Source organism: Cervus canadensis, chromosome 8, assembly GCF_019320065.1.
Source record: "Cervus canadensis isolate Bull #8, Minnesota chromosome 8, ASM1932006v1, whole genome shotgun sequence".
Classification (NCBI taxonomy): Eukaryota; Metazoa; Chordata; class Mammalia; order Artiodactyla; family Cervidae; genus Cervus; species Cervus canadensis.
Window position 1 is genome coordinate 17,882,284 of NC_057393.1, and position 22,899 is coordinate 17,905,182.

Sequence of the window (22,899 nt, forward strand, 5' to 3'; positions counted from 1 at the left end):
CCTCTGAGGAAGGCTCTTAATGGATTATAGGTCAAGAATTGCATGGAGGCAATCACATTCTCCACCTGACCCTCCCTGCTATCTTGACTGTCTGCCCCCGGATGTGGATGTGCAATGGGAGTGGGGATGAATTCCCCTTCTTCCTTACCACCTCCTTCCTTATCTGAAACTAGTTCTCCCTCACCCCAATAGCTCTGGTCCCATCCATATGAATTAGCTACCTGGTCTATATGAAATGTCACAAGCAAAACGTCACATCTATTTGTTTCAGAATATCCAAATATCCTTTGCCTTGTGGTCGGCTTAGTTTGGGCTTCCCTAGTAGCTTAGCTGGTAAAGAATCTGCCTGCAGTGCAGAAGACCCCAGTTCGATTCCTGGGTTGGAAAGATCTGCTGGAGAAAGGATAGGCTACCCACTCCAGTATTCTTGGGCTTCTCTGGTGGCTCAGCTGGTAAAGAATCTGCCTGTAATGCAGGAGACCTGGGTTCGATCCCTGGGTTGGGAAGATACCCTGGAGAAGGGAAAGGCTGCCCACTCCAGTACTCTGGCCTGGAGAATTCCATGGACTATATATAGTCTATGGGGTTGCAAAGTTTGACACAACTGAGTGACTTTCACAAGTTCTCATGGTGTGTTGACATCAACTCAAGAAGAAACAAGAAAGAAAAGCCATAGGCAGAAAACCTGAGAACCCACACAGCTCTGCGAGGGGGACGCCAAGGCAGGGATGCCCGAGTCTTAGATCTACCTGAGGGCTGAGGGTCAAGAGTCCTACAGGAAGCCTCCCAAATCTGGGGGCCTGTGGCATCAGGGAAATCTGTCTGGGCCCTCAGTTCACTGTTTCCACTAGAAACATGTTCCGTTCCTCGGCATACAACTTTAAAGAAGGAGCAAAGAAAGGAGTCTGTGTGCTTTCTCATGAGCCCTAGCAGCCCACCTTCATGTCTGTGCCTCTCCCACATCAGGAGCAAAGCACTGCCTGGCCATCATGGGACAGGCAGGAGGAGCTAGTTTCAGTTTATTTAGGAGCCTGACAGAAAATCTCAGCCAGGCACAGAAATGGTTCGATTCCAGGCAGTGTGTCATCCATGCAGTCAAGGGCTCCCCAGTCATCTCTAATACAGGGCTCACCCACGTTCAATCTCCTGAAATATATTCTGAAAGGCAGGTGACAATTCCTTCACCCCTGGGAAGCTATCCATGTGGGATACAAAACTGAGATGTTCACGACTGAGGCAATGATCATTTAGACTAAAGGCTTCTAGCGGACAGGGACTGTGTTTTAACTGGAAGAGGATATGAAGGAATGAATCAACACTGCAAAGTGAATAGGGAGATGCCTTTCAAGGAAGGCGGCCACCTTGTTATCTCTTTAAATGTAACAAAAGAAAGAAAAGGCCTCAAATATGGTGGTGAGGGAGAAAAAACTCACGGTATACAGATTACTGGGGATTTATCTCCTTGACTCAGTATAGAAAAGCTAGAAACGAAGTAACTTCTATTACAGTGTCACGGGTTAGACATCACTCTCTGACCAAAATCTTTTCTCGTGTGTTCCACAGTGTGTACCAAGTCCAACCTCCCAAATGTGACTGTTTTACTCAATTCTATTTAGCTAAGGTAGCGTATAAAGGCTTCTATCCCCGCTGGGCTAGTAAAGCAGGAACGTGCAAGAGGCATAAGGCTATTAGTTCAGAAAACTTTTTCCAGAAGAACCTTCAGAACTTGACAGCACCAAGAATAATTTATAGAAGCTTCTGTGTCAAGTCGGTAAAAAAACAAAAACGCTAAACAGTTTCTACCACAATTGAACCTCTGAACAGTTTAACTCTTGTTCCACAGACCACTTCCTGAGATGAGAGAGGAAGTAAATGAGAGAGGAAGGAAAGAATGAAAGAAGGAACAAATGGAGGGCTGTGTGTGTTCAAAGCCACATGCAGTGAGCCACTGATGAAGGAATCTGACAGTCCCCTTATAAGTGGTAAAGCTCCTATAGCCCCAAGTCCAGATATTACCTCTAAACTTGATCTCTCAAGTCTTCTCAGGGGTTCCCCTATTATACCAAACCTTGTCTCAGTGTAAAACCAAGCTAAAATCATTTCAAGTGTCTTGAGAACCTTCTGAAACCTAGAAAACACTTCGTAAGAAGGCTTGGGCAATATCTTGTCTTGAGTCCAGGCAAGTCCACGGCAGTATTCTTTTGAAGCTCTCAAAGTCAGCCCATACCTTTGTGGAGTATCACCCTATACACCTCCAGGATGTGCTATGCACACAGACCACAGTGTGAATGGCACACCCTACAGTTGTGCAGTGCACGCCCCGCACAGCTGTACATGAAGACTCTCGTCTGACCCAAAATGTCTCCTGGGGACAGGATACCTAAAGAGTAGCTGAATTTCTCTCTGTGGCACCATTCTAGACTCCTCAAAGAATTGGGTCTGTAGCAGGGAGAAGCTGGTTAAGAACTTCTGACCCGAAACCAGGAGAGCAGCTGTCTGGAAATGAGATGGCTCTATGTGTGGGAGCTGCAGGGCCTGCCCGCTGCTGGCACCTTGAGGTCAGGTGGGGCTGAAGAGCAAGCCTGTGGGAGAGCATTAGCTTTCTTATCCTCTTCCTTTCAGCACCAGAAGAAAGGCTCCCCCACTGCACACATGCTGATGACGAATGGAAAAGTCCCAAGCTGGTAAGACCCTGCGCCTAACCGTCTGCGACGGACAAGGGCTCTGAGAGGAGCCAGTGTGTCATTGAGAAGTACAAGCACTGATTCCTGTTTTGACTCCCCAGGAGGAATAGCTTCTATTGCTGAGTGAAGTGCGTGGGACCTACGAGGAGATGGGTGGCTGTGGAGATGGAGACACAGGTGTCTCGGTCCTCCCCATCCACATGGCAAAGAGCAGAGAAGCAAGCGTGTGTGTAAAAGTATGAGACTAAAGAGTGATGACACTTGGAACAGCTGGGCAGTGGAAGCAGAAAGCTGTCTTTGCCCAGGACCCACACATTCAATACAGATGTCTGTGCCTCCTGGTTAAGTTCTGAGAGAGCTCTGATTTAACTCAATCCCCATAATACTGTGCTGACAGTAAGCTCACAAACAGCAGTAACTGAATGGATCTCGACTCACACACACAGAGAGCTTCCCCAACACAGGTGAAGGCCAGAGGAGAGCTAGGTCAGGGAGCACGGATGGTAGAAGAATCATCCATGGCTCAGTACCAACAACAAGAAACAGGAGGAGATGCCTGCTGCCAGCATTAAGACGGGTTCTGTCTCCCCCCAAAGAGTGGATGGTAAAAATCACTTCATGAAACTAAATGCCATGCAATGAAGTATGAGGCAAAATAAGAGACATTTCATCCATTAGAGAGGAGAATGAGCCCAGAACTTGAGCTCCTGGGCAAAAACAACAGATTAAGAAAGAATGGCGAGAGGTGACAGGAGAGAGTCAGTTTATGGGAGGAGAAGAATCTGGACTGTCACAATCACTGTGATTAGTACAGACAACAACCCCTACAGTGTTTTCTAAAACTCAGGAGAGGAGATTAGGCAAATTCCAGAGCCAACAAAAAGCTGAGGGACACACACATCACCCAACTCACACACCTCTCTTACGTCACTTCATCCATTCTGCCTAAAGATGGCTACTTACTTTCCAGTATATTCCCATCATGCCTCTCTCAAGATGCACTAGGCTTCCAACTTCTACTGTACCACATCCTAAACGAATGATTTCATTTTTCCCTCTTAAGGGTGAAGGCCCTGCTAGAACAGCTGTGAAGAAGTAAATGCTCTCCTTCCAGCTGGCATCACTGCTGAGAAACACACAAGCCTCACTGGGTGTATTCTAGAGCCATGTCTCTTCAAAGACATGGGCAAGAAGGTGTGAACAGCCCTAACCTGGCCCCACAGGTCCCCTGAGCTGGAAAACTAGCCCCCTTCCTCCTCCTTGAAGAACTATCCCATGTTGATAGAGCCCTATAGGAGGCGAAGATAGAATCCTCCAATCTGGTGCTGAGGTAAGGTGTGAACAGTCCCAACTGGGCAGACTGGGTGGTACCGAAGACCGATTCAGGTTGGCAGGTTGCATTTCCTTTGTCCATATGGACATCAACCACATCTCTATAGCCTCTAGTCCTGAAAAAAAGGAGCCACCTACATAGTTATCCCGTGCGGACCAGCCAGGGTACAGCTGCATGTGAAGCTGTCGCTCCTTCCGGGCCAGCTCATAGTACTTTGCTTGCTCTTCTCTGGACAGCGCGTGCCACTGGAGGGGACAGGGTGAGGGGAGAGAGAGACATGCAGAAACGTCACAAACCACACTGTGGCCAGGGGACGGACAGCGCTTCCGTCGCAAATGGTGTCATCTGTAGATGACTACGGTCTGCAGGGGCCTGGCACTAACAGGAGGGCCCAGACCAAACCTGACTTGTTGTCTATGATGTTTGAGTCTTTGCTCTCTGCTGGTGGGGAAGACCAGGGTGTGGCTGTTGTGAACATCATTCGAAGGCAGAGTTACTGCTTCCAACTCCACAAAGACCATGGCAGTAGTCAGAGCATGGCTGAAGGAAAAGGATGCTCCAAACCAATGGGGACAGGGACACGTCACCCCACCCACCGTGTCCTATTCTGGCCCTCTTCTCCCAACAGGCACGCCACTCACCCTCCGGCCCAGGATCTGGTTGATGGCTGCACTTTCTTTCAACGTGCATTCGGCTACGACCTTTGCTCTCATTTCCTTCATATACAACATGAATGCATTAAGAGGTTTCTTTATGTGGGGCTTCTTCTTTTCTTCTTCCTTTTTGGAGTCCTGATGCTTTCTGGATGGGGACAAAACAGACAGACGCAACCCAATGAACAATCTTGAGGTCAGCTTCCTCCACAGCAGAAAGCCCGCCCCCTTGCCTGCTCAACACCCTAAGCGATTCAGAAGGAGAAGCACACGTCTACTTTGGGTCTTCTCCATCCTGGGAAATGGAACAAAAACAGCCTGGGGGATGGGGGGATGAGGGAGATTTTGTCATCACTTCCTCAAGGTTTCAGTTCAGTCGTGTCCAATTCTTTGTGACCCCATGAACTGCAGCATGTGAGGCAACCCTGTCCATCACCAACTCCCAGAGTCCACCCAAACCCATGTCCATTGTGTTGGTGATGCCATCCAACCATCTCACCCTCTGTCGTCCCCTTCTCCTCCTGCCCTCAATCCCTCCCTGCATCAGGGTCTTTTCCAATGAGTCAGCTCTTTGCATCAGGTGGCCAAAGTATTGGAGTTTCAGCTTCAACATCAGTCCTTCCAATGAACACCCAGGACTGATCTCTTTTAGGATGGACTGGTTGGATCTCGTGCAGTCCAAGGGACTCTTAAGGTTTACAAACACAAAATTTTACCCAGCCAGAGGGAAAAGCACATTGTGACCGTTTCCATCTCAGCCAGTGTCTCTTGCGGGATCAGGGATGGTAGGTGCGTGTGTGCTCAGTCGTGTCCAACTCTTTGTCACCCTATGGACTGTAGCCCACCAGGCTTCTCTGTCAGTGGGATTTCCCAGGCAAGAATACTGGACTGGGTTGCCATTTTCTCCTCCATGGAACTTTCTCAACCCAGGGATCAAACCTGAGTCTCCTGCGTCTCCCACATTGGCAGGCAGAAGTGGTTGCAAATCCCAGTCCCTCCAAGGACACAAAGAGTTGTGTTCTCGCTCACAGTGGGCACACGCCTCCCTCTCTGGAAGGCAGGTGCTTACTGAAGTCTGGCCAACCTTGGGCAGGGCCACCACCCAGGCACCACGGGCTACACACACGGTGAAGGATAACACGACAAGAAGAGGGACACTTACGCGCTGTGGAGGGAGCCGACGTCACTCTGAGAGGATTCTTGTTTGACTGTCGGCGTGACTATGGCCGGGTGGGGAATGCCGGTCGTGTGTAGAGTGTGATGTGGTGGGACCATATGGGGAGGGAACCTAGAAGACAGAAAGCTGTGTAAATCGTCAGAATCAAAATGAATGAATGGGGAGGGATGTGTACACACAATTAAAAAAAAAGAAGAAGAAGAAGAAACAGCACGTAACACTCACATGAAAGCAACCCAAAGCATATGAAACCTGTCAGCATTAATTAGTGATAAATTAAACATAATGATTCTCGTAATGTCATTAAAGCCAATCTTCCCCTTCATTATTGCTACTGACACGAGACATTACGATTGCTAACATCTTCAGCAAAAGACAAGTTCAGCCAGTATACTTGGGCGACAAAGTAGGCTTGGACTACCTGCTGGAGATCACAAGTCCACTGGTTTGGGAGGACATTATTAGTGGCATCTAAGGCTATTTCTTAAGTCCTAATCAGCACTAGAATGAAAGATGAAATCTTTTGTTGCATATTGACAGCTAAATAAAATATTAACGCAGCTGAAGTATACATACATTTTTTGACAATGCCGCGCAGGCCTCATTAGGCCTCATTCTGTTGATGGGAATGCAATAAAATTTTTATTTCTCTTTTGCTGCTGTGGTCCCATCGTTTTGACAGTAATGGGAGAGAGTGAGGCAGAAAGACGGGGGGAATCCAAATCACTGCCATCTGGTTCCCAACATACGTCACGGATGTTTTAAATAACTCCGTATCAGAGATGGCCCCAAAAGAGCATTTTACACAGACATCCCCACGAGTGAAGCTTTGAATTCTGGGATTTGTATATCCTTTCCCACTCTAAAATTCAAGGGTTCCTAAATTACTTTTACTTAAAATACTGCCTATGCATTAGAAGACCTTATAAAGGATGATCAGAATTATTAATAAAGAAAAGAATAGTTTGTGTTTTTCCTCTAATACTGTTTACTTTCAGGCATGTTATTTTGAACATGGTTTAAGTCGTGAATTGGCATTTCTCAACCATGCAAACTAGCCAGGACATTCAGAGCTAATTTTAAAGTGCTCTTGGTTCATCTCCAAACTGACAACGGGATGCAACCTATAGCTCTCGTCTTTTCTGATACGCTTGGAATCACAATTTGTTCTCGGTTAGAAGAACCACCCTCTTAAAGGAATGTACATTACTGTAGAAAAAAGTGGAATGAGGGATTACAAGGGGCGATTCCCCCAAAGAAAACAAAAGGGCAGCCCCTAGGTTCTGCCCTGACAAGATCAGGCAAGTTTAGGTGAAGAGGGAACCCAGATCAAGCAACTGCTGCTTTCAGCATAAATCTAAACCATGACCACCCCATGTACCAACCAGGGAAGGACCACTTGCTCTTTAGAAAGTCAATTCTGCTGGTCACTGGAGGTGCTAGTGAGACTTTATTGTGACAGTTAGTTCACAAGGATTCTGTACTTATTTACTAGGTTCTTTTCCTATGTGGACTGGAAATCTAAATAGTTTTCATTTTACCAAAAGAATGTAGCAAATGTTCATCAGAAGAAAGATGAAAAATTAAAGTTCTAACTGACTCTGCAGAGATCAACAGAGAAACTACCAATAAATAATGCAGATTTTGGGGCCAGAATCACAGAGGACATTTGACTTGGAATTTCTACCCTGATGTGGCTTTCTGCCATAGCTGCCTTGACAAATTTACTGAAGTTTGGTAACAATAGCATGATTTTTTAAATAAGAGTCCTGTGAGTTCTTTTAGGGTGTCAAGAAAAAGAAAAAAAAAAAAGAAAAGAAAAACCCTGGCAGAGGAAAAGAAAAGTAACTTCTATCCCCATCCCCCTCCCCCAACAAAAAAATAAAGAACAAAGCTTGGGAGGTATTTGGGCTCCCAAGTTACACCCTGTTCCTTCCCAGAGTTTGAAGGCCTCTGAGAAAACATAAGTTAAGAACATGTGTTCGTCGAAGCCCTTGGGTGAAGCGGTGGGTGGAGTGGCAGCTTTTACTGTGAATTTTAAAGGCTTGACATTCCTCAAATACATATGTTGCCTTCCTGCTGAATGAGAATATGTGTACAGACAGAGAGAGAGAGAGAGAAGGGGGAGAGATAAAAAACACTCTGTGTGCATGTATGTCTGTACACCAAACACCACAGTGAGACACCAGAATCTGAGTACATTCTGAGGTAGGGAAACATTTCTAGTGTAGCCATGAAGACCAAATACTTCCAAGTTCACATACCTACACACATATTCCTATACCTGAGAAATTTATGGCAGAGAAAGGTTTGGGACTCCTCTGTGTGTGTGTGTGTGTGTGTGTGTGTGTGTGTGTGTGTGTGTGTGTGTGTATGGGCTATACACATACTTTCATGTAAGCAATTCCTTTCTGCAGACAACTATTTCGTGCAATGCAATAAACACCCTAAAAATTCTAAGCAGCTCATTATATCCCCCCGTCTGCTTTCATGGCTCCAAGCCAGAATATAATGATGAACCTTAACTTGTTAAGGACAACTAATTTTTGTTTCTGGCTGTCTCAGGGGCTTCTGCCTTCCCCACTCGCGCTTTCCTTCACTGTTGACACGTTTCTGTTAACTGGATGTCATCTGCCGGCCTTGATTTTATGCACAAGCAGTGGGATGCATTTTCCTGTGCAACAAGCCTGCTTTGAGCTGCATTAGGTTTGTCATTATTCTCTCATTTCCCCCCTTGCACTTGTAACATTTCATCTCTTCCTGCCTTATTTTTTGTGAGCCACGGTGCACCCACATTATGGTTTATACATGATCTCGCTCCCTTTGAAGCCGGCAGATTTCAGAGCCCGCTCTCGTCAGGAGAAGAGCCTTGCGCCAATTTAGCAGGCTGAGGGCCCGGAGCTCCAACATCTCAATCTAAAGGGGGTCACAGGGTGGCACAAGTGAGTGTCAGCAAGAGCTGTTTAATTGCCAATCTAGGCTTCTCCATGGTGTTTAAAGTATAATGACCCATCACTTAATTCTGAGAAGCCCTGGCCCCGCTGCTGAAGAGAATGAATATCAAAGGGTGTTCTGGAACAGGGCAAGCTGCCTACATTCCCTATAACTGCCATAAGTATAATAGACCCATACTTCTGTCGCCCCATTACCACAATAATGTATTTAATTTGCTGTATACGCTTTTTAACTAGCTACCTTTCATAAGGCCTACCTGGGGAATCGGCCACCTCCCCCCCCACCCCCCGCACCTCGAGCCCCCTAACCTTCCCTCCCACCGTTCCCTTCCTCTCCTCCACCCCCTGCCCACCTAGAAATCATCGGCTAACCTCCTAATGATAATTCAATCGATAAGCTTAACCTCAATCCCTATCCTACGATTACTGCACCGCTTTTAACCTCTGGAATGCTCCGAAGCAACAAACACGAAAAACAAGCCGGTGCGGTGGAGGAATGCTGGTTCGGAGGAGGGTGAGTCATGGATCCGAAGGTGCTCAGAAGCAGTTCTCCTTCTGGGAGACTCCCTATTCGTTCCCAGGCTTTGCGAGGTTGTGGTGACATTATTTAATGAGAATAACCTTCCTCTTCTTGCTAGAGGAGAGGACACACAAGCATTTTCCCGCCTAACCAATACTGGTGTGGATTTGGAAACTGACATGATTTATCACATGTGGGAAACAGGTCTTTACAGCTGCACGATACCCATGGCATGACGACAAACATTAGAGATGCTACAATTTATGCTTCTTCATGAGTGTGGTTCTTACTCTTTCCTCCACCAAAACCACTTGTTCCGTAAGTAGGAAAAGAGGCATCGTGGCCCGTCTTTCCAACCCTTCCTCTGGTCTAGGGTCCTCACGCTGGCTACAGAGATTGGGGAAGGAGGCTGGGAGATGGCATCCCTGCCATGTAAATGCATGCTCATTAAATTAGGTGCCATCCTCAAAATGGATTTGTTGTTGCAGCCTATCAGGAAAGTCTAAACCTCCACCGATTTAATTAACTTGACTGAAAATCAGATGAACAGAAAATAAAACTATCATTAGGTGCAATTAGTGACTACTTAAACATACTGCTGCCAACCAGTTTGTAAATAAACTAGCAGTCACTGAAAAATTAGCCAGAATTAATTAGAAAGGGGGGGAAAGGAGAACATGGGGATTAGAAAGATCTAGGTACACACATGCGGGCATCTTTGTATGTTATATATACATTTATATGCTTAAAAATATGTGACTGTACACATACATAGGATTTTAGCTACATAGGCCAACATGGTCTCCATCAGCCACATGGGGCTACTGCGTACTTGAAATGTGTCCAGGCCATATTAAAAAGTGTTTTAAGTGTGAAATACATATCAGATTCCAAAACTAAGTACACAAAAAGTTAAGAACTCATTAATAGTTGCTTTACAGTGATAATGTGTCAGAATGATATTTTGACTTATTAGGTTGAATAAACTCAATCATTAAAAATAATTTTGTCTGAGTTTCCTTTTCTCTTCTTTTAAAAAATATGGCTACTAGAAAACTTAAAATTCCCTTTGTATATTCCCTATATACAAAGCTCACCTTCCATTTCTACTGGACACTGCTACTTTAGACAGAGATGTGTTTGGGTAGGGGAGGAGGTGGGCAGGAGGGGAATGCTCTTTTCTGTTTATGCTTAAGAGCCTGGAGCTTTGAAAAGACCAATAACCCTCCCTTAAATTCCTCTTTGTATATACATTAATAACCTTACCTACACTCTTTCCTTCCTTCCCTGGTTCAGGCAACAGAGGAATAACACTTTAAAAAGCTCCCCACGTCCTAATTATTTCTTCCTGCCTTCTTAAGTTCTTAAAAATACTGACTCAGAAATTCAACCTTAAAATTCTGGCATCACCCACCTGGGAAGTTCTGAGCAATTTTTTCAGTATTTTCTAGGAGAAAAGCCTAACCCCCTCTATGGGTCTTACACCCTTAGACCTACATGTTGCAGACATGCCCAGATGGTCTAGCAGCATCCAGAGAACTTTCTGAAAAGTGACTCATGGCTTCGGTCGAAGGCACTGGGTCTTGGAACTCACCTGGACATGGAAGCGTTGACAGTCAGAGCTGTGGGGTAGGGGTGACGGAATCCTCCTGTCGTGATGGGGTACACTGGCTGACCTTGCCTACAAAGAGTGGGGCACATGGTGAGAACGTGGAAATGGGGGTGGGGGGTGGGGAAAAGGAAGAGAAGAAAAAGGAGAAGTTCTCTCTGCACAGTAAGCTTTATTCTCATTTGATCAGAACAAAAATCTTGGGGATTGTACAGCAAGGATCAAAGGGAAGAAACACAGAACAATTTGAATGCCATAAATCTGATAGGAATGGCTAATTAAATTTTATAACCTTTGCTTATGTCAATAGAGACCCTCTCCCCAAGCTGAAACTAGGTGTTTTGTTGTAATAATTAAAGGCGAAGTCTCGCTTGCTTTAATGGAGCCATCACACTAATTGAGGGCTACACATCCAAAGGAAAACAATAATGAATGTAAATTTATACCAAAATAAAGTACAGTGAATCAAAGGACTTCAGTTGCGCTTTGGGCCTCTTTCGGTATTTAGATCTCGGTGAGAAAACATTAAATTAACAGAGCTTAATTTGTAGCCTTTTGTCAAATTAACAAGTGTTGACAAGAGTTACCGGGGGGAGAATCCCCAAGAAGAATTGTGGGTAACCAATAGACAATCACACCTCATTACAATAATTAAAAAATACAGCAACATGCAAAATAGCATCCTCATGAAAGACACACAACTTTTCCTGACAGAGGGCTGTCTGAGTTGGCTATTCCTTTTTATCTAGCCTTCAAATATCTCCCCATCAGCTGAATGGGGCAACTGATGGCTGAGGACTAGTGCAGGCATGGCCCCACCCACTGGAGAAGAAGAAATAGGACACATACTCCCATCCACATCTACCCTTCCTAACAAAATTTAGGAGCAAAAAATAAACTACACCTGGGCTTGGTATTTAGTACAGCTACTGTGTAATACAAGGTTTTTTTCCTTTTTTCTTTAAAAAAAAAAAAGAAATTGTAGAATATGCTGAGCTGGAGAAATCAAGGTGGAACTGGGGAAAAGAGGTGAACCACTTCAAAACTGTACCTTCTTTAAGATCATGAAAGGTTAACTTCCCCAAGACCCAAACTTGAGAGAGTTTTTCCAGGATTTACTCCTGATAGGATTCAACAAATTGTCCTGTGTTTTTTAAATAGTAGAGATCACCGATAAACATGGAGAAAGATATATACAAAAGCACACCATCATAAAACACGTTATTACATGCATGCACACAAATACAAACACAGTATGTTTATATATTAAAGGACTTTCTGCTCTGATTTTAAAATACATGTTCAAGTTGTCTAGGAAAGGTTAATGGGTGGTGCTATAAAAGCAAGACTAGGTGATAGGAAGACAAACTGTAAAAGGCAGTTTGATGATGTGGAGAGCTGCCAGAACCTAGGGCTGACATACAGTGAGGATTCCAACGGCCTCACACTCCCTTCCCTCAGAGTTTGGTGAGCCACTTAATATGCAGATACTCTCAGAGAGAGATGCCAGTTGGAGAACATGGAACTTCTCAACAGACACAAACTTCCACTGTGGCTGTCAATCTTGGGAATGATGGCTGCGGTGGAGGGTGGGGTTGTGACCCTCCGTCTCCCACTCCCGGATTTCAAAACTAACCCACTCCTCTGCTGCCTCAGTCCAATGACAGGACTCAAGTTTGGGCTGCCACCCAAAGAGGCATGATAGGCTTCACAGGAGAGAAGCCCTCAGAGTCTTCTGCAATTCCCAAAGTACCTTAAGGGTATCTAAGTTCACAGAGAGGAACCTAGAGCCTTTGGAGACCATAGGTGCAGAATGCTGAACATCAATAGCTTTTCTCTTGTATCATCCATCTGAATGGCTATTGACTTGCCTGCTGTTCCACTGGGCAGATCAACAAGCATCTTCCCCATGACTCCCCACCCACAGCCCTCCCTCCCCTCTACTGTCTTCTAAACACACACAGAGACACACACACACAAAGAATAAGTAATAAGCATGCCCATGTAAGAAACAAAAAGGAAATTAAAAAATGGAACTCCTTACTGTGGTACTAACCATCCTAGCGGATGGGGGATTTGTCCTACGGTGCCGGGTGACAGTGGGTAGTACGGAGATATATCTGGAGGGTGCGGAGGCCGTGGGATTCCTGGAAGAAGAAGCCACAGTTTAGGTGCAAGAGAAAGAGAGAAGGGAAGAGAAACCATCAAGTGATGGGAACAAGGACAGGATAGAGAGAGACATCGCCTCTGTAATCCTAGCATGAGCTGTTTTCCATGAGTCTGATCCTAAGACTGGTCAGTAGGTTTCATCTCATTATCCCTCTACACCAGCTTGAAAAATTCATCTTCTTCTAGATGGATCATACACTGGCTAAACACATACAGACTTAGAAAATGCCTGCTTGGATATTTCTGCCTCATGGGATCGGTGTGATTATTTGAATTGGGGAAAAAAAAAAATCCAAAGGGGCTGGCACATAGTAGGGGATCAAGTGACATTAGATCCCTTTGTCCTCACAACTTGTCCTTTTCTTCTCTTTAATTCTAATGACTTACCTGCATGAGAGTTACTCCTCTGGTTTCTAACATACTTTTTGAGTTATGGTTTTTAGAAAGGTTACTTCTTTCTAAAAAAGAAATCAACTTCTAAAAATTAACATCTAAAAAAGTTGTGCTAAGTCGCTTCAATCGTATCCGACTTTGCGATCCTGTGGACTGTAGCCCACCAGGCTGCTCTGTCCATGGGACTTTCTAGGCAAGTGAAAAGTCTAGGGTGGGTTGCCATTTCCTCCTCCAGGGGATCTTCCCAACCCAGGGATTAAACCAGTGTCTCTTACATCTCCTGCACTGGCAGGAGGGTTCTTCACCACTGTTTAGATCTGTCAAACTCTGCCTTGAAGATGAGCTGTAGGAGAAACTCAACCAATGCCTTGACATCATATTTAAGGAAGAATTTGAACTGACCAGACCAGGAGATGCTGGAGGCCTGGTACACTTGGATCTAGAACCTGGCTTTCTAGAGGACAGAGCCCACCACAGATGGGGTACTGCTGGACCATGGGGGGTGCTGATGAGTGAGTTCTGAAGGTCCATGCATCACACACCCATTAATTCCACAGGCACATATCCTGCAATTGAGAAATCCTTGGTTTCTTAGAAATCAAGAGGGCTGGGAACAATTCAGGCCCAGAGGAGCAGACCTACACTGCTCAAGTGGAAAGCAAAATGAACAATTGCTCAGAATTAAAACAGGACTGAAGGGAATGAGCTGTGTGTTTGCAGATGAAAACTATTTCATTTTTTTAAAAATTCGTTCAGGAAGCTTTTAATCTGTAAATTAAGCCTCCCTGGGTGACATTTTCATGCAGACACTGCTTTCTCTCTATTACAAAAACCAAACAGATTAGCTGGGCTTGGACCCTACACCAAGCCACTCGCACACTTGAAAGAATGTTCGCAGAGGAAAAGTAAACAGTCCGCAGACGTTAATCATATGTTTTACGATAACCATTTAAAAGCTATTCCCTGTACTACCATTATTTAAATGAGACGTTGAAACTGCCATTCACTCGTGGAGCCTGGGGCCGGCTGGCGGCCTCCTCCAGCCATCCCAGCGCCAGGCTCGGTCCCCCACGAGCACAAAGGGGGCTCAGAGGCTGCTGAAAACCAGCTAATGTGTGGCTTCATTCAGGGGCGGCAAAGACGGCCTGAACAGGCAGTCTACCTCGGCCCAGCATCCAACAATTCCTTCCGACCAAGTGACGTGGAATAGCCATTCTGAATTCATCCTGCTAATTAACCAGCTGGGAAGAGAAACCAATGCCAGCAAGTGCATCGCCCGGCCGGAAAGAGACAACCTGGCCTTAGCTGTTCTCCTAAGACCACCCCAATTTGTTTTAAATCTTGTTTCAGGGGAGTTACAAGTAACCTCGCCTTCTTCCTCTCCCCACTTTTGAGAAAAAGCACGTGGATGGAAAGGAGGGGACAAGTATAAAAGCTGGAGTCACGTGGCATCTTCTGCCTGAGACCCTAATGGCTGTTCCTTGATGCAATGAGGAAACCATCTTGGACTTGGGTTTTCCTGTCTGTAAAATGGGCTTGAGGATAAAGACTCAGGATATTACAGGGGAGGAAGAGCCCAAATAAATCAGCAAAGAGAATGCAGAACCCAGTGACACAATCTCTCAAGGCTGCACCAAGTCATTGCCAGGGGACTATATATAGTCCCTTAGCCACCAAGGAAGCTGGGGCTTCAGGGAACCAAGCTGTTAGGGCTCTTACACTCCCATGGAGCTGAGGAGGAGTCCATGAGATGCCCCCAAAACCATTACTGCCTCAGAGTCTGTCTGAGGTTCTTGGAGTTATAAGCCACTCCTGAGAATAGCTACTCCTGAGAACAGAACTCATAGCAAGGTTCCCAAGACAGCCCCTCAGGGGTACCTGGAGCTCTGGAGAGACCTGAGCGCTGAAAATGGACTTCTCCGAAGGGGAGGAGAGATCCACTCCCTCACCAGGCTCTGGTTTCCCGAAAGAGGTTCCCAGCCAACACGTGGGAGAGGCACAGGGACCCCTCCACTGCTGCCCCCAGCCCAAGCCCCCAAAGCACCCCTCCACCCCCCACCGCAGCAGGTCCTCCGGCGGTCCCGGGACCAGCACGCCTTCTCTGCACCCAAGCATGCGTCCTACCTGTTTTGGGGTCTACGTCAGCTGGTAAGTGTGGAGGCGGGTTTCCTGGCGTGAAGTGTTCATTGCTGTAGGTGATAAGAGGCGTGAGGGGGTGGACATGGTGCGGGTGCTGCACAACCGGCACTTTGTTCGACTGCAGGGAGGCGAAGAACAGAAGAGGACACGGTCACGCTGGCTCGGGCAGCCCAGGAGCCTGACCCCGGGCAGCCCTGACCACACCCTCCCACCTGGATTCTGTAAGTGCAGGCAACCCGTCCTGGCCCTGGTCCGTGTACTGAAATAGCAGAGAGTGATGATTCAGCTCTCTGGGTAGGTGTGCCTGGGTCTTCACACCCCCACCCCACCCCCACCACTCAGCCTGGCTTTTAAAATACCTCCTCCACCACCGCCGCCACCACCCCATCACAGAGCCCAAGGATCTGCACTTTTCCCATCGGCAGGTAAATCGGAAGTGACGGCTTTAATCCCCCAGGCCTACTGCGCTTCTGCAGGTGGTGGTCTCTCCTACCCCAGGGCCCCACGGGAGGGACCTTCGGGAGGCAGGCAGGCAGGCTTCACGGGGGGAAGGCTTCCGTTACAAGAAACTGGCAGGGCCCTAATCCCAGCCACCTTATCCACCACCCCAGGCTCTGAACCCCTCCCGGCTCCTTAGAACCAGTGGGCAAGCTACAATCCTTTACAGGCAGCCAGGATGAAAAGCCTCACTCTGGTCTGGATGGGAGTGTGAACTTTACCAGAAAGCTCTAAACTGCCAGGCGAGCACCTGCATATTTTATGCAGATTACAGCAGCCTGGATTCATTACGAATCTCATTAGGAAGTCACAGGGAATGCTAACAAATTAACTGGATGATGATGAATTGGGCTAATAAAGGGTATGTACACATTTCAGAAACAAGCAGTTCTGGAAAACAACATACAGGCAATTTTTTGCTTGGGAAGTGTTGATAGGTGGAGAGGAGGATTAAAAAAAAAAAAAAGAAAAGCATCTTAAAGATTTTCCTAGTTGCAATGATCAGACCTGCCCAAATTATTCTCCATTCCTTCCCCTACCCTACTCTCAACCATCCCTCCCCCTCCCCATGCGATGCTGTAACTTAGCCCAGCAAGATCACAAAGAAAAAATTAAGCTGAAACAAGCGAACTACTGGGCCATTTACCGAGAGTAATCCAATTGCAAAAAACCCTATTCCCAATAGAGGATTTTCACTAAAATCCTACAACAGGGACATTTAACCAGATTAGGTACCAGCAAAGATAAAGAGGCTAGTATTAGATGATGAATGGATTAGAGTCAACTTTCATTTTAGAACGTGTCTTCATTTCCTTTTATTACTTTTAGGAAGGCACAACTTGCATTAACATCAAGGAAAAGGAATTGCATTAAAAGAAAAGAAGGAGGGTTCCAGTGCTGCCCACTAGCGCCTCTTGAGTTCAGGGACCACCAAGCAGTTAGTTCTCTTTACGTTTTTCTTGTCCTTTAAAAAAAAAAAAATAGGTGAAGAAGGGGTGTGATAGAGTAAGAGTATTTCTTACCACCGTTTAAGTGTGAGGAAGGAATTTAAAAAGGTGCTTCTAAATTTTCCATGGGTATGTTTGGAAAGGAAAATATGCACTTTCTAGATGCTCCCAGAAAAAAACAAAAAACAGAAAAAGAAGTCACATGTCCAAGAGCCAGGCTTAATGATCCCTACAAGCAACTGGACACTTTCAGAGAAAGACAGATGGTAACTAGTGGCTCACAGAAGCCTTGTACTGTGAATTATCATTTTGCAATCAGAACACTGAAATTCAAAGCACCCAGTAACACTTCCTTCGTCAGCAGCCACAAAAGTCTGGACATGACCAAAGAGCAGAGTGAAGGACTGCCACTCCAAGGCCAGGGCCAGCATCTCACAGACCTCCGCTGAGAAGTTTTTAGGAACCATTTCTGTCTAGGACAACTTGAAAACTACCCAACAAAAACACTCCCACTGTGTGCTGGGGTGGAGATGGAAAAAAGCAAGGGACACACATATCAGATGGACTGGAGACCATCAGGAGGAAAGGAAAATGAGAATTGCTGCCTTCTAGAAGTCTTCTATCTGGAGAGATACACAACCGCTGAAATGAACGCAGACCAGTCTCAGACAGTTTAGAATAACTGTGGAAAAACCCTGGGACCCCTGGGAAGAAGCACCAGGCCAGGGGAGGGGAGATTGTCACCGAGGAGCTGAAGGACTTTGAGGGAATAGGACCAAAAGAACGATGAAAGAAAACAAGTGTGTAAGTCTATGATGGGAGAAGAGCAGTGAGACTTCAACATTTCTCAGTTTTGCTGAGTCAAGCATCTCTCAAGATGATTATCACAAACATGGGTTCCTATTACTAAGAAAGTTTCACAGGGACCCGATTCAGTAGGTCTGGGCTCAGGACCCAGGCATCTTGGATCTGCCTATGGAGGGCCACAGGTACCTCTTCCGTTCAGCCATGACCCCTAGACCAGAGAACCACAAAGTTCCATACAAGCACAAAAGGTTAAGAGACTTGAATCCTAATCACGGATCAAGTCTTAGTTCTGGAAGAATTCATGGGAAGGGCTTAGTATTAAATGTAAAACCTGAGACACGGTAAGCACAGGAATGCTGGTTTATTGTTATTTTTATTCTTTGGGAGAAGCTGTTCGAAGGAAGGCACAGTTCTGTTTTGTAGTCAGAAGCGCAAATTTCATGATTGTCTTCCAGGCAAGAAATGCAGGGGAAATCCTCTCTCTACACTTGTACATAGAAGGATGAAGACAGTATTTCAGCAAAAGAGAAGTTCACGGGTGCGTGAGAAAAATTAATTCTCCCTCTTCCAGTCAGATACACGCATGAGAAGAGGATTCCAACAAAAGCTGGACATCTGCTGGGGCCACCATCACTATCATATTATTTTGTACACCTGAGTCTGTAAGCCAACTATTTTTTTCCTGTTCATTCAAAACTCTATAGTATGGGTTGGGGGAGAGGGGGCAGAAGGGAGTGAAGAGATATGAAGTTTTAACTGCTGTCTGGCTTTTGTGGGGGAGGGAGAGGGCTACTGGGACATGGAGCTCTTTCCTGATGTGACTACATATTAGGCAGGTCCCTAGAGTCTTTATATGTTGAGTGGTTCCCAAACAAGGTGGGGGAATGCAGCCATGTGGGCAGAAACCAGGATCTGCCACTCCCACTGAACCTGTCTGTACCTAGATTGCTTTTATGATGGTAGGATGTTCTTCTGGAAAATGCCCATGTCTCTCCAGCATCAGATACCCACAATCCTTTCTGTCTACACCACACTATGTCCACTGCTGGGATCATGATGCACCTTCCTTGGTCCCACCATAGCTAAGTCCCTGAAGGACAAAGATAGTGTCTTGTAGACCTTTGTGTCCCCTGTATTGCTCAGCATGTGCAAGTGATGAGCACACTTATAAATTGCAACAGTAAGCACCAGAAGAACAGAAGGCTAGAGCCAGTCTCCCAGATTCATTTCATTCAAATGGCAGTGCTCTTAAATGGAGTCTACTCAACATCACAGGACAGAGCTGGGGGCAGGGGAAGCCTTCAGTAACCATCCAGTCTAATACCTTATTACAAGTGTCTTTCGGGGAAGAAAAAAAAAAAAATTGGTTTTCAAGCCCATTGGCTTGTACATGACGACCAAGAGTGAAGTTAGAAAATTCCAGGAAGACCCACGTTTAAATCCTACTTCAATCCAGCTGTGTAACCTCTTGCAAGCCTTCATTTCTGTGCGAACTCTCGGTGAGAACTGGGTCTACCTAAGAGGGTTGTGAAAATCTAAAGAGATCATGTTTGGGAAGTGTGTATTAGCCCAGTGCCTCACACATCCATACATGTAAGGCAAAGAAGCTTTGAAAAATGAAAAACACAGTCCAGTGCTGACGATGTGGGCTCGGTGAAGTTCACATTCGCTACCCTTCCAGTCTCTTCTAATTAAATTCACAGGGGGCAAGGCAGCCATAGCCCGCACTCCTTACTGCAAAGGCCAAGACATGCATGGCAGGGCAAGAGTACAGGGGTGTTTTGTGGCCACCTTTCCTTAGGTGCACGCCTGTCTTAAAAATGCAACACTTAGTCCACACATATAGTTAATTATGTCATTTGAGAAAAACCATCACTTGATTATGCTAATAAGTAACACTGTCACAGAAGAGCTGGAAGTTACCTTGGTAGCTGGAGATAAGCAAGGTCCTTCAAGAAGTAGGGGTAGGGCCTTGAAGCAGAAGCTGATACAAATGATACACAGAACAACCACCCACATAGGAAAAGTCCCTTAGACTTCCCCCTTCTCTAGACCAGCTCCCACTTTTTTTTTTTAATGAAAATAGCTTTCCTTTTTTTTTTTTTTTTTTTTAACTGAAAAGCTTTGGTTTTCCAGCAAACCCTTTTAGAACTCTTTAACTGAATGTGTTAAGAGTACCACTATATGCTAGACACAGCATAAAGAGGCAAAACTCCGTTTTAAAAGTTTTTGTGGATTTTCCAAGTCATTTGGTCATAATGGAACTGGGTTATAACTGCTATAATGAAATCATCACTAGAAATAATTCTTTTCAGATTAAGGCCTTGGGGATGAATCTGAGTTGATGTGCAGTTCCTCCAGTGCTGTTCCCACTTCTTTAAAAAGGAGGTCTTGTCTTTACGGACTGTGTTCAAAACCGTACCACCCTAAGAAAATTCGGATGTGAAAATTTCCTTTTGTGGAGGACAACAGAAAACTTTCCAGAAACACATCCGGGAAATCTAAATCAAAGCCACACTGTATTCTGGGAGTGCTGGTGGGGTAAACAAGCTGAAATACATGTCTCCTCCCTCTTTAATCTTTTTACAGAGTCCAGTGTTCAAGACAACCGTAACACAAAACCACGTGCCTCTTAGGAAAGTGTTTTATCTAAATATTAAATATGTCTTCAAAACTACCTGAGCATTTGCACGAAATCATCACCTGCAGGGACAGCTAACTGAAGTTCAAGGTTGAGAGAATGGCAATCATGGGAGGCTGCCTGGAGAGCTTAAGCCTTATAGAATATGATGAGCACTAGGAATCTGTGAGCCAGGAGAAAAAAAAGCAACCAGCAAACATTCATAAAACATTCATAGAATGGAAGTTCAGGGAGTGAGGCCACAGCTGCCCATATGCACCAGCACTAGCAATGCCTGAAACTCACCCAGAGGGTCGCTCCGGACCCCTTGTCGAGACCGCTGTCTCACTCAGGCCTCTCTAGCTCACAGCAGTGCAGGTCGCGGCCGCCACATCTAAGGGAGCCCCGGCCCCTGTGTTGACTGCGACAGACTATTCAGTCCTCACAAACCTACGTGGTAGCTGCATTTGTTTGCATTTGTTATCAGCTCCACCCAGCAGGTGAGGACACGGGTCCCAGGTCTACCTTCCACTGCTGTGTCTGCAGACATGGGCCCTGGATGGGGCTGACTGCCAGGTGGAGGTCGTGAACTGCACCCAACAAACGCAGCCTGGGCCGACCTCCCCCACTGGACACAGATGCTTCAGGATCGCAAGGGGACATTCTGGAACCCAGACCAGTTCAGCACACTGTGCTCCCCCGAACCCCCAATTAGAAGTAAGCTCAGGGCTCTCCGCCTCAGCCAGGCACACCCTTGCCACGGAGCATGAAGCATTTTTAGTAGGGATTTTCACACCATGTGGCTGCTTATAGAGGGAGGGGTGTGAAACATTCAGTGGGGATATTTCTGCTTCTCAAATACAGACACAAGTGACATCAGGGGACAGACGTGGTCAGTCCCAGCAGAAAAGGAAAAGTCAGCTTAAAACCCGAACGTATGAGGTAAACAGTAACTATTTAAAAGGAATCAAAATCCTCATGTGACTAAATCATGGAGGCTTTCTGTTCTCTACCTGGAGGCGTGGCTGTGACTCATTTCTTTCCCAGTTCCGTTCATCTCAGTTTTGAGCACTGAATGGTTAAATTAGAAAGAAAGGGTCCTTTAACAGACCTCAAAGTGCACAAAGCCTTTCCACCCGAAGTATTCATCCCACTGCAGTGGGGGGGGAGTGGGGAGGGGGTGCCCCCTGTGGCTGAACTTTGACCCCTGGAGAACCCTTAAGCCCGGTGTTCTGCAACTCGGCCCTGCCACCCTCATCGTGCCCACACACCCGTCCACCGAATGCTGTTCGAGATGGGGAACCCAGCAAGTGAAAGGGTGATTCAGGCCCTTCGAGATCCCCCTGCCGGCCCTCCGCTCACCCCAACCCCTCCACCTTCCCTAACTGTGGGGAACCCAAAGGGAATGAAAGCTCGCCATTCACCCCACAACCTATTAATCAACAGACGTTGAAAACAAATAGAGCCATTGCTGGCCCTGGCCTCTCGGGCGGCCGGCCCTCCTCTTCAATACTCCCCTATGGCTCTCCCTTTCTGCACAAGAAAAATGGGGCCAGAAAGTGCCTTTAGGAGCCCAGCACAATAAAACAAAGGCAGCACAGAGGAGCACTTGTCAGCCTTCTCCCCTCCCCGGGGTGGGGAGCGAGGGTCTTCAGGGTCTTAGATGACCGGCCCTCCCAGGGTCTGAAATCAGCATCAGGAAGGACCACTCTTCAAGCTCTGTTTACTGTGTGTGTGTGTGTTTTTTTAAATGGGTTTATGGCTCATCTTGATACATTTTTCCCGGACACTGCTTCCTATGCTGTACCATGGCCAATGGCACCCAGCAAAACAATAACAGACATTGCACATCACTGGGGCCATGGGGCACTGAAGGGCAAGAGCGGTTGGGACGAAGAAGCGCTGTCTCTTCCTCATCAACCACCCGCCCCCCGCCAGCGTGATTCAACTAGTCCTGTTGTGGGGGGGCTATGAACCAGAGTGGAAGGGTCAGCGATGGTAGTCTTCCTGCCTCAACAACCCATCGCACCAACAGTGAGCAACCACTGCAGTGCTGAGATGATGACGTCAGGGAGTGCCCTGGAACCAGGCCTGCGCTCACAGCCAGACTTACCTGCTGAGCATCTCACTACTCTACCCTGTAAACCTCCCGCAGGCACGCACGCACACACAGAAGGGAAAGGTGGTGGGCGGCCCTCCACGGGGGCTGAGGCCGAAAGGGCTGTTTCCCACCTTCGCTGTGACCCTGTGCCCTCACAGCGGTCAGAAAGCTCAGGCAGCGAGGGCCTCCCAGCCCCCCCCCCCCCCGCCCAGGTGAGGGGCTGTTCATGCTTGGGCGCTGCTCCTGTCTGCCTAAGGCTCAACCTGGGCCAAGGGGGCATTGTTTCCTGGGGGTC

General features: G+C 46.6%; 1 protein-coding gene across 36 annotated transcripts in view; it reads right to left on the reverse strand.

The window, feature by feature from the left end:
* Positions 1 to 22,899, reverse strand: part of TCF7L2 (transcription factor 7 like 2) — a 199,209-nt gene that overhangs the window by 10,888 nt on the left and 165,422 nt on the right. For 16 of the 36 annotated variants that reach the window (XM_043475389.1, XM_043475388.1, XM_043475396.1 and 13 more), the window contains 6 exons: positions 15,617 to 15,749; positions 12,975 to 13,077; positions 10,916 to 11,002; positions 5,833 to 5,973; positions 4,659 to 4,818; positions 4,155 to 4,262 (listed from right to left, as the gene is read on the reverse strand). In XM_043475389.1, coding sequence (XP_043331324.1) covers positions 4,155 to 4,262; positions 4,659 to 4,818; positions 5,833 to 5,973; positions 10,916 to 11,002; positions 12,975 to 13,077; positions 15,617 to 15,749 — 732 coding nt within the window. The remainder of the gene's footprint in view (positions 1 to 4,154; positions 4,263 to 4,658; positions 4,819 to 5,832; positions 5,974 to 10,915; positions 11,003 to 12,974; positions 13,078 to 15,616; positions 15,750 to 22,899) is intronic. The other 20 variants (XM_043475392.1, XM_043475416.1, XM_043475401.1 and 17 more) reach the window with 3 other exon arrangements.